Genomic DNA, 12,661 nt, shown 5'->3' with positions numbered 1-12,661 from the left:
TTCCAAGCATTTAATTTAATATTACTTGAAGGGAATGTATATTTTCTGAGAGGTAAGTAGGTACTACCAACATAATGGCTACGAACTGACATTGTTGAATTTGTGAAGTTCAATCACATCGACTTTTGAAAGTATAATTTTCTGTATGTATGTAAGTTCCTAAGTAATAAGTAGGTAATTTTTTAGGTAAATAGTTTTTTCCTACCTCTTAAGCTTTTGCCCGTGAATTTGTTCGTGAAGAATTAGTTACCTAATAGGTAATTAATAAGTACGTTTACCTAATTAAAAAAACGTAATGTCTTTCAAACTTAGGTATTTGTCTTATAATCTAAGCTATCTTTAAAGCAAACTTTGACCAGATCATGTAAATGTAACAGAAAAACAGTGAGGTACATTGTAGGTAGAACTATCTCCTACCTAAGGTCTGGTTTAATTATGTGTAGCGATATAAATTTTAAAAATATCAATAAATACATAGGGACTTACATAAAAAAAATATATTTATAAAAATATTAAATATATTTTTTTGAAAATATAGGTACGTACCTCCCTAGGTAGTAGGTACATATTTCAGTTATACCTACATTGTTCCAATCGAAGAAAGGGGAAATAATAAAAAAATCCTCAGAATTAGGTACCTACATATACCATGCAATTTGCTAACAGCTCTGCTTTAACGAGGTCCCGTATTATATTATATTATTATTATACACTATAGATATGTCTTGATTAATCTATCTTTAGATATAATACAACACTACTCCACTTCACTTTTTATATCCATTGTAATCTTACTTCTGCTTGCCATTTGGTCGCGAATTCAAAATGAATATAGGTACCTATCTAAGACCAATGCTATCACATGGATTCAAAGTCAAACTGATTATTTTGTTGTACTTACTCGTCTATACCTATAATATAAAAAATAAAAAAATTGGTCTAAGTATTAATTTATTTATACTTAAATATTGCCTATAGACCGACTAGATTTCAAATAGGTATGGTTAAGTAGGTACTAAGATGGGTAATTTTCCTAGATGTATTTACTTACTACTTATTTACTATTCCAATATATCCCTCGTGTCTAAAATTTATTTACGGTTGCCTAGATAAAGTAAAAAGCAATTTTAACTTTGTTTAAATTTATGAATACCGCATGAAATCACCTATCGTTGACACAAATTAGCTTCCTATAAGTATACGATTATATCAATAAAAATAAATAGGTAGGTTACATAATACCTACTGACGCTGTTCACGGCTAGACCGTCTGCGTTATTAGGTACTTATATTGTATTCCTATTTGCTTTTATGCTAATCTTGCCAAACGCCTTGCACTGACCCATTACCTACTACCTACTACGGACAAAGCGAAGTACTTATTGTTATTTAATTTCAAAAGTAATATAATTTTAACCTTACCTACCCAAACGTGACTGCGCTTGCTAGTGATGTTTTGTCAATCAGTGATCAATAAACTTAATTGGTCTGCTTTTGTTATAAAAGTAATAAAGACGTGCAAATGTTATCTGGGTTTTTTGAATGCGATAAAACTTTCAGGTAAGGTACCCATGCATTATACCTATGTGTTTACAATTCAATAATAATATGCTTTTTAAATGTGCATAGCTTTGATGTCACCGTTGAACCGGTTAGTTGAGTAAGAAAGCTTTTGCTTGGCTGGTTTGAAAATTATTATTAGATATTATTTATTTATATTGATTGAAGAATATTACTTTTAGACGAAGACTTCTTTGTCTAATAACAAAAGAAATAACGCAAAAAATATTTTTTTAAAAAATACTTTTATATACAAAATTATCTTGACCGTTAAGGAGTAGGTAGTGTCTTAAGCTGTCTGGTTAATAAAATTGTGTTACTTTTATCATAAAAATACATTGACATCTGAACTGAACCGATATTTAAAATAACAGCTCTGTAGGATAAGAGGAAGTGGTTTTCATTCAGAATGCAAGATTTGACCTAAGCAAACAAATTAATCATTGCAAGTTAAATAAAAACTTGCAACTCACTAATAAATAAAGTATATACTTATAAACGCATTAGATAGGTAATGAAAATTTGAAATATTTATTATTAGGTAGGTACATACCTACTACAGGACCATTGATTGTTACCTAATTAGGTACCTATTATTTGTTTTACCTGACTTATTTATTATACTTAGGTAAGTAATAAGTAGTATAGGTAAGTCTTAAATTTGAAAAAAGAAACAGTAAATTATAGTGTAAATATATCGATTCGACCGTGACTACTTTTTTCCATTGTGTTTAGCCAAATGCGCGAGAGATAATATACTAGGTAGGTACCTAAGTAGATACACAAAAACAGCCGAGGCCCGTGAGGGCCTAGGGCGGCAACATTTGGCAACAACAGGAGCACCAAAACTTGGTTAGTTAGCTGGTTTCAATATAACTGTGTGTTCTGGGAAGTCACATTTAAAATCTGAACAAATTAGTCAATAGTACCACAAAAAAATAAAATTTAATTCGTAAATCTTAAACATCCTTCAAATTTCTGTGCTTTACAGGGAGTAGAGGGTTGTCGTGTTTGCCTACTAAGTATATCGGTACCACAATCTTTTGTTATTCCAGCTTTTAATAAAACATTATTATCTACTAAGTGTTCTAAATATTCTAAAGTAGGTAAGCATAAATTGGCTAGCATGATTGAATGATAACATGCTAGCCTAGTCCTTAATGTTATGCCAACATCTCATTTAAAGAAAGGCTTTTTGGGCTTCAGCCCAGGCCCCTGTGGATTCAAGGGGCTCCCAGCTAAGTCAAGTCAAAGTCAAAATTAGATGATAATGCGAAATAATCCATATCTTTATTAAATTAAACAGATCGTATCGTATGTCAGCCCTGCAATTAATCAAACCCATTCAATTAATTTAATTCAAGTCTACGTTCAGATATGTCTTAGTAGTGTTAGCCCAGGGCTCCCAAAACTTACGGTCCGGCCCTGGATTTACCATTTGGTAAGTATCTACATACATGGTGCAAGTCAAGGCATAACTTGCGAGTAGGTTGGAATGTCTCAAACATTGTAATACATGTTTATAGGCAAAGATGGCTACTTAAGTAATGATGTAATATAATTTGCCAATATAAATTTTACTAGGATACAATCAATAATAACGCTACGATATAATAACTAAAAAATAGGTAGGTATCTGTATAGTCATAGGTATATCCGGCAATACAGAAAGTATAAATATGGCTATCGTAGAAGGTAGATTCCTACCATATGTCCAGATTCACATTGACCTCAATACTTTCCATTCGAATCCTAGCTGTTTTAAATCAGTTGGTACTTACTTACTGTTTTCCGGCACTAAATTATATACTTACATTATTAACTACTAAGTATAATTGAATACTAACTCCATTTTTTTTATCATCTAAGTATATAATCCTTTATTATCAAACACGGCTTATTTATCAAAGTTTTATTAATATTTGGTGTAAATGTATTAATTGTCAAAGCTAAAAGTTTTTATTATACTGTAAGAAAAACACGTAGGTATATACTTAGGTTTTACCTAGTTAGATACTATTTTGGACGAAGATCTTTATCCAAACCCGTATGGATAAGTACCCCCAAAAGTACTCATCACTATCCTAGCGCTAGACGGAAAAAAATAGGGTAGGTAATTGATATTGTTGAAATCCGATTTGAAGGGTGAGTGAGCCAGTGCAACTACAGGCATAAGAGACATAATATTGTAGTTCCTAAGGTTATCTGCGCATTGGCGATGGAATAAGTATAAATAATTATTAATACGTACATATTTATTTTGTTACAACACCAATATCTATGCGTGGTTATTATCACTTACCATCAAGTGGCTCAAATGCACAACTAAGTTTCTAATATTTAAAATATAAAAAAATTAACCAGAATTGATAGTGGTAAAATTCCTTCGGCATTTTTCCGTTGAATCAAGAATCATTCTCCGGTCTGAAAATTAATCCTTCCTCCGGCCACACGTGGAAACCATGAGACGGGATTAAATGTGTTATCCAATAATTTTATAAATCTACATCTGATATCTCGCGTCAAAATATCAGTCAAAAGAAATAAAAATTGGTGAAAAGAATTTTTTAATTTCTGTGGGCGCTGTGTACAAAAACATATCCTACGTTCCACACTAAGAGCAAATCCCAATCTAAGCGAACGGCAAATACAAACATGTTACTGGATATTGAAAGTAGTTTATCATTTGTAGTTAGCTTACATAATATTTAAAAAACTTACATTTAAATTAAGACAAATCGAAAAAAAAGGGGTTGTCATAACCACCACGACTCATTTTTTTAATGATTTAATCAGATACGACTTTTACAAATAACAAACGATCACGAACTTTTTAGCGAAAAACAAGCCATTTGTTCTCTCTATTTTTTATGTAGTGATTGTAACGCATAGATTTATATTATATTTGATTGTAGAAAATTGAAAAAAAATCTGTCTTTGTTAACTCTGACTCTATGTGCATTAGCTAAGACCACCGAGTTTCGAAATTTTTGATAAAAAAACTAATTTGAATTTTACAAAAATGAATTTTCGAAAAGGTCCGGCGTTATGTTGTTTATAACAGTAATAGCTAATCTTTAGAATTCATTAACGCATATAGGTAACCTAACGAACTTACCTAAGTATATTAAAATTTTAAAATTTTCAGCGTATATGGGTATACTTTATTTCCTACTGCAGTTGTTTACACAATAATATTAGATTTAAGCTCTCGTATCGTCAGTTTGAAAAAACAGCACCCGTACCTAATAATAATAATCCTGAGAAAATATTTTTATCAATAAATACATTTTTAAACTATTTAATTTAATAACATCCCGTTGAAAATATATAAATAAATCATTTAATTAAAAATGAATAAAAAAGGTTTGTAATTTAATTTTATTTTATGGCAAGAAAACGTGTTTATTTTGCTCTACACACATATTTTTTTGTGGCTTTTTATTAGGAAAATCAACATTTTGAAGTACTTTTTTTCAAATATAGCATAATACTCTATTGAATTAGCTAAGTAGCTAGTAATAGTCGCATAATATTATGTGTAACATCTGGCATCTCATTTTGCTAATAACTTATATGCAACATTAACATTATATTTTCTCGGTAAATAGGTTGGTACAGCCAACTCTAGGAAAACGCGCGCTTTTCTGGTTTCTGTTATACTCTTCCGTCCCTTTTCAAGAAATCGCTCCCACAGATTGCAGGAAAGTGAGAGAATAAATGTTATGCATAAAAAAATTAGTTAACTCTGCTAACTAAGCCGCACTGTGATGTAAAATATTTACGAAATAAAAATAGCATGTACAAAATGAGCGCGTTCATTTTTCACGAATGACGAACTTTGACGAACAAATAATTACAATTATATGTATAAATTATATGATTTTTTTAGAAATTATTTACACTGTCTATCCTAATTTTCAATTATAGAGATTGATATTATTAATCTCTTTAATGCAAGAGATTTTGTCGTCTTAAATACAATAATTTTTAAACCTAGTAACCCTACTTACACGACATACTCTGTTTTGTCTAAGCAGATTTTTTATGTAATCTGTGATGATGATGCAGTCTATGTTACACAAATTATTTGCATTTTACTCTGTGGAGATGCATGGGATTATTGAATATACGATTTTACAATAGTGCATGTCGGCGTCGTTTATTTTGTTAATTAATAGTGCTTATTTCATAGTTTCGTTACCTTTTACTAAATTATCAGCACTATTTAAAATTGAATAAAATGTCTGCAGATAATATTGAAAAGTTATATCAAAATTATGGAATTCTCGCCGATGCTAAAGATGACATTTCAAAGGTAACCTCATAATTTCATATTGAATTGGTTCATCTAAGAAATCTTTTATCATTCATTATATTTACTCAATAATTATTTTATTTTCAAGCATGAAAAAGAATACTTGGAAATACTTGCAGCGGTAAAAGGATCAGATAAAGAAAAGCGCTTGGCGTCGCAATTCATTGCGAAATTTTTTAACAGTTTTCCTAATTTGACGGACCAAGCTATTGAAGCTCAGTTTGATCTTTGTGAGGATGACGATGTTGCGGTAAGTAAAGTTCACATAACCCAGTCAATATATCTAAAGAAATAACATGATATGAGTAGGTGAATAATTATTTTGTTTTACAACTGACTATCAATATTGTAAATTATTTCAGATTCGCAAACAAGCCATTAAAGACCTACCATTAATGTGTAAAAATAACAAAGAACACACTACTAGAATTGCCGACATTTTGGCACAACTTTTACAATCAGAAGATGCCACAGAAATTAATGTTGTTACCAATTCCTTGGTCACCATTTTAAAAAATGACCCAAAAGGCACTTTAACTGGTTTATTCTCACAAATTCACCAGAGCACAGATAGTGAAGTACCCAATGAAGTTGTTAGAGAGAGGTGTATTAAATTTTTGGCTACAAAAGTAAAGCAGCTAGGTAGGGATGTTATTGATAAAGATGCTGAAGACCTTATTATCTCCGAAGGAAAGAAAATCCTACAGGTTTGACCTTTATATTTAATAAAATATATTGTTTTCATTAGTACATTTTATGTATAGTCCCCAAAGTAGTATACAAAGCCCCCCTTTTGTGTGTCTTGTCACTCAATAACTACCACAGTCATGAATGGAAGTAATTTGTGAGGAAGATGAAAGTATATAATTCATTAAGTTTTGGGTTCATTGGTTTTAATATGACAATGTTTATTACATGCATGCTATGCAAATAATTAGGCTAATATTCAGAGCAAGGGATTTTAATCAAAGAGCCCTACTTAAAAACTACATCTGTCAATTGTATGCACCAACCCATCCTGAAGGATCCTGCGAGGACTGTACTACATGAACTTGTTCTGACTATAACATAATATGTATAGTGTAGCATTTTAATATAAAATATTCAATTATTCTCTATTATATATAGTATAATAGTAATAAACAATCACTACATTTTGATTATTACTTAATTTAGGATTCCGTAGCTGAAGAATTTGAACATATAATGGATTTATTAACTTGGTCAAGACTTGGAAAGACACCAGCAGGAAAAAAAGAAATGACACAGCTGATAGCTGCACTGGCCTTTACGCCCGGGGATTGGCATCCAGAAGATCCTGAATATGTTGATAGGCTCATCCAATGCACTCAACATGCAATACCCTTATTTACTGTAAGTATTCTATATTATTCTAACATGAAATGTCTGAATTTATTATGTTTGTTAATATAATGTTTTCATTAATTCTTGATAATCTTAATAACACAAAATTTCAATGAAATATATACACACTATAAATGAAATTCAATGTATTTTCCAGACCTTCGGCAATAAATGTTTTTCTAAGATATTTTTATAATTTGTTTACCTATATAATCATGTTCATTTCTAATATTGCATAGATCTTTTGTTTTATATTGAATTTTTTTTTTATTTTATGTCGTGTAATTAATATCCAGATCATCTAGGGTTAAATAAAAACTGCCATTATTGATATATAATGATATATATGATATATAATGTTAATATACATGCAGGATATTTTGATTGACTTATTAAAATTTTTTGACAGAATCAAGTGGATTCAACGCAGTTTGTCAACATTTTCTGTGATCATGTCTTGCTTCGATGGAATGATATTGCAACCACAGGTGGAGGGACAGATGTAAAACTTGATATATTAAAAGCATTTGCTGAACTTACTGAACACTGTGGAGAGATAGAAAATGCTCAGGACAAAATAAATATTGTTTATGATGTTCTAATGGTAATTATTATATTTTATTGTTTTAAAACTTATGGCATACACAAAAATACTTTTTAATTGTATGTTTTGTTATTTGGCAACCTATTCACATGCACATACGTTTTTATACTGAAATTGTATTCTTACTTATAATTTTATTTAAAAAATGCTAAAAAATAGAACAACAAAAGTATATGCATTCAATGGTTCAAATTATATGTTATATGGAAAATCACTTTCCTTCAGAACTATTTACCTGAAGCACCAGTTGAAAATGAAGAAGAGAATGCTGTTAAAGGAGAAGATGGAGAAAACAAACCAGAAGACACAAAATCTACGACAGCACCATCTTTACAATTTTCTCATGTTGAATGTGCGCTATTTGCTATTCACTCATTGTGTCGGAAAGCACCAGATGCTCTTGGAGCAGATACTGCACGACTAAAGACTTTACGCTTACGACTTCAATACACAGCTAGGCTAACTCAAGGATATATTAAAAAACTAAAGGAAGTTACACAGGTAAACCACTTACTTTTTAAATACAAATATATTTATTATTTATTTTATCTAATATTATATAAAAAAATGTTTCAGAGCAAAAAAGGAGAAGATGCCAATACAGAAGAAAATAAACTGAAAATAGCTGCTTTAAAAACAACATCAAATATTAACACACTTATACGTGATATATTTCGCACACCTCCTAGCTTCAAGAGCAAAGTACATCTTTCATTCCAGGCAAAAAAAGTTGAAAAAGAGGTATTATAAAAAAAACTTCTCTTACCCTTGGCACTAATTTCTGTAGAATTTTATTTATAATATAGTAATATGAATCATATTAATTTCTGTCCCAAAATTAGTATAACATAATAGTCAATATTCAGACTATATTGGATTTTATTTTTTTAGATAACAACATCTAGCGATACAGAAGATAAAGATAAATCTTCATCAGGTTCAAAAAGACACAGACCTATCACCTTTGACAATGGTGAACAAAAGGAAGCACCCGAGAAACGTGCCCGTAGTGGTGATAGAAATCTTAAAATGTATACACCACCTTCGGGAAAATATAGTTCCAGATTAAATACCACTGGACGTTTCTCTGGCCCCAATTCTGGGCGAGGGAGAGGCAAAAGGGAATTCTGGAACAGGGGCACGCCCTTTAGAAAGCGCTACTAAATTGACTAAAAACTTCACATAATCCCATGGACTTCTCCTTTCTTTTAAGGACATAATTATATAGAAAGTCGCCCTTTAATAAAAGAAAACACACCATTTAAAAAACAAACTATGGAATCTTTTTCCATTGTACACAATATTTATATGGCTGATTAGCAAAAAAATATATAACAAAAAAAAAACAAGAAATAGTTTTAAAATGAATAACATGAACTTCAGTTTTGAGATTGGGCGATCGCCGTTTATATTTCGTCGTATACTTCGTTGATTAGTTCTGTTTTCAAACTTTTTTAGCAGTTCCAGAAGAAATAATATTGATTATTTCTCATATGTTGCAGTAGTTTTCAGTGTACCTTCAGCTACATAGTGTACGTAGATTTTATTTGACAAATTTATTCATAAAATAATGCATGCTTTATCTAATTAATATTATAAGTTCTCATCTTTGCCTTCATATGTAAATGGTAAGTAAACTAATTATCTACAATTAATTAAATAAGTTGGTGACTTGGAACTTCATTATAAGCTGTAAGTATTATATTTTGTAGTATTTAAAATATTATATTAACTACATCATACAACTTATGCAAAATGACATTGGCTGCCAACAACTCATGATTACGGTAAGTCATTTGAAAATGTATTAATAATATATCATTTAAATAGGATGGTCGATCAAATGGAGCAATTACTAGAACATGGCTGCAATTGAAAATTGTTTCAGATCTGTTTGTCACACTTCTTTTTTAACCAAAGAAGTAACCACCTGGAATAAATTTATCTTCATATAATAAAATGATTTTTACGGAAACTAGTGTATTATTTTAATAATAGTAACAGCCTGTAAATTTCCCCTTGCCTGGCTAAGGCCTCGTCCCCTTCTGAGAAGATTAGGAGCATATTCTATCAAACTGCTCCAATGCATGCTGGTGGATTCACATGTGACAGAATTTCTTTGAAATTAGACACGTGTACGTTTCCTCACGATGTGTTCCGTCACCGCCGAGCACTAAATGAATTATTAACACAAATTAAGCACATGAAAAATTCAGTGGTGCTTGCCTGGGTTTAACTACTGGGCCATGTCGACTCTCATATTATTATTTTTTTCTTATTGGTTATAATTGTATCCTGAAAATGGAATATTAAAGTTATCACTAAAATAGCGTGAATAAAATTTGTTTTATTATTTAAAAAAATGATATCTATAATGTCAATATTTTTTCAAAATGATGCAAAAACTTTTGCAAAACAGCACCAAGTTGGACTCTTTGGGATTTTATTTAAATAAGCGGGTATAATTACAGTTGCTTTAAAATATGTTTACAGCCACATTGTATACTCTCAATAATGTAAGTCTTTTTGAAAGACGGTGACAATTATTGTAAAGACTCGAGAAGGAGAGATAAACTAATCGCACCTAATTTCAGAATTTGCAAAGTTAAAATATCCTTTTTGGGGCACGGTATTTGTTTTTATGATAAGATTCCCGTTATTTATGACTTGGCCCATTATCAAATTTAAAGCTCATGTTAAAAAAAACATTGATAAATAAGGCATATTAGGTAATCAATACAATTATATTTATGATAAAAAAGTGTTGAATTAGTATTTTTTATATTCTGAGCAGGATATAATATATAAATTTTATTGTAATTTTTGGTATACTCTGCTAATATTGTTAGTCATAATGGTGAAAAAGAGTAACCACTGAGTTTCTCCTCCATATAAATATTTTTGAACTGTTGGTAGTTTTACAATGAATTCATCACTAACAAAACAGTACAAAAGTGCCTTTATGAACCTACTTGAATAAAAAATATTTTGATTTTTACAATGAAATCCTGAAACAAAAAAAGGTACTTAAAAGATAAAATAAAAACAAAATAGTCATTCTTTCAAAATCATCTTTATTTCAGTTCTTGTATTCAATAACATAATTAATTATACTAAAATACAGTTAAGGAAAAAAGGTAGACCTTAGTAATGTAATCATGTAGGATTTATAGAGGTGCTTTATTAATATGCAAAACTGAACCTACCATTTACAAATTCACTTATCTCATATTATCAACTACATTACACATAATTCTATCAAGCTCATAACAGGGGTCTAGATTAGCACTATCAATTGGACCGCAGTCCATATGTTCTAATATCTCTGTAGGTACTTTAAAGTTGGATTCCATATCATTTTGATCTGGCAAGCTCTGAAGTGCATTTTGTAAAATATCTTGTACTTTATCCAAATGTTTTTGAAATCTGAAAAATAAATACATATATTGGATGAAAATATCATGTTTCTCTTTATTTTAATACCTAGTAAGGGAAAGCCAACAAACAGGCACTCTATTATCAATAATGAAAACTATTTAGTCAGGCCTTTCAGTACTAAGCACGACTCTACAAGCAGTATCTCAATATAAATATCAAATATTATTCACTACAACTATAAACAATAAAATACCTCATAGCTGTTTCGACTCTTTGACGTTTTTGTAATTCCATCATCACTCTCAATGTTTCTCTTGCCTGGTGTGGCCTAAATTCATTTAAAAGGTGATGAATGTGGATAAACAATAAACTTAGATCTTCAACTTTCTCTGCTCTTTTAGGAGAATCAGGACAGTGAACCAATAAATCTAAAAGGTCTAAAAAATTGGCTAATAATGAGTGATTCAACTTCTTCAATTCTCTTCTTCTTTCAAAGTGCATTGGATAAAGGCGCCGAAATCCCTGTTATTACAAGTGCCATGTTAAAAAACAGTAATTTGTAAATGTGTTATTTTATTTGTAATATCTTAAACATACCTGGCTTTCTAGAGATCTTATTATCGTATCATCAGCATTAAATGTATGTCCAAACATCTGGTAAGAATCATGTATGGGCCTTGGAGCCAAAGGGGCTCTATTTCTTCGAACATTTTCATCAGTATAAAAATTAATGTATTGCAAAGGAGGCAATGGTAAAGAACTGACTTGAGTTGTTTCTGAAGACATTATATATTTTCACTAGAAAATAATTGTTTTATTCTAACATAAAAAAATATTATATATTTTTTTAATAACAAAAATGATGTACAGCTCCAAAGCTTTTAACAAAGATAAATAAGCACTACGAGCGTTGTTACATTTACAAATTGACATTAATTTATAGTTTATATCCTGACGAGTGACATTTGTCTTGTCACTTGATAATGTTTTAGTTTAGTGGACACAGATTATACTTTTAGTGTAGATTCAAGTTTTACATATATGGGCTTTTAAGACTGTATGATACCTACTTAACAAAATATAAAAATGACTGTGTCATACCTACAATGTATAATATTAAGTAATACATTATGACAAAATTTTTAAATAAAAAACAAGTAACAAATTACCAATTACTTAAACACAAACCCAGGATGGGTTTGAGTTTGCGCGGTTGAGGTCTCCTTATTTAAAACGCTAGAGTTCGGGCTTTAGCCATTTTAGTTTAAAAAATATACCTCATCTCTTGGCTCTCTTCTATATAATCTGATGCGGATTCCATATTAAAAAAATACATTAAAGTAAACATTCTAAGGATCATCTTAAATAAATATTTTTTTATTAAAGTTGCTCTTTTCTGTAAAATATATAAAAATTATACTTTTATCGATCTCATG

The 12,661-nt window shown here is 30.1% G+C and overlaps 2 protein-coding genes across 2 annotated transcripts; one reads left to right on the top strand and one right to left on the bottom strand.

The window, feature by feature from the left end:
- Positions 1 to 5,668: 5,668 nt before the first annotated feature.
- LOC125077889 (apoptosis inhibitor 5) lies at positions 5,669 to 9,822 on the top strand. The gene is made up of 8 exons (XM_047690002.1): positions 5,669 to 5,878; positions 5,967 to 6,128; positions 6,241 to 6,585; positions 7,055 to 7,252; positions 7,653 to 7,847; positions 8,073 to 8,348; positions 8,424 to 8,588; positions 8,739 to 9,822. Exons 1-8 carry the CDS (start codon positions 5,804 to 5,806, stop codon positions 9,009 to 9,011), a joined length of 1,689 nt encoding a protein of 562 aa, XP_047545958.1. The 5' UTR covers positions 5,669 to 5,803; the 3' UTR covers positions 9,012 to 9,822.
- Positions 9,823 to 10,939: 1,117 nt separating this feature from the next.
- LOC125077766 (mediator of RNA polymerase II transcription subunit 7) lies at positions 10,940 to 12,157 on the bottom strand. Its single transcript, XM_047689810.1, has 3 exons — positions 11,823 to 12,157; positions 11,479 to 11,747; positions 10,940 to 11,273 (listed from the first exon to the last, which is right to left on the bottom strand). Exons 1-3 carry the CDS (start codon positions 12,009 to 12,011, stop codon positions 11,069 to 11,071), a joined length of 663 nt encoding a protein of 220 aa, XP_047545766.1. The 5' UTR covers positions 12,012 to 12,157; the 3' UTR covers positions 10,940 to 11,068.
- Between the last annotated feature and the right edge of the window lie 504 nt (positions 12,158 to 12,661).

This window comes from Vanessa atalanta, chromosome 4 (genome assembly GCF_905147765.1).
Source record: "Vanessa atalanta chromosome 4, ilVanAtal1.2, whole genome shotgun sequence".
Taxonomy (NCBI): Eukaryota; Metazoa; Arthropoda; class Insecta; order Lepidoptera; family Nymphalidae; genus Vanessa; species Vanessa atalanta.
The sequence above is the reverse complement of the archived record's forward strand: the minus strand, read 5'-3'. Positions and strand labels throughout refer to the sequence as shown.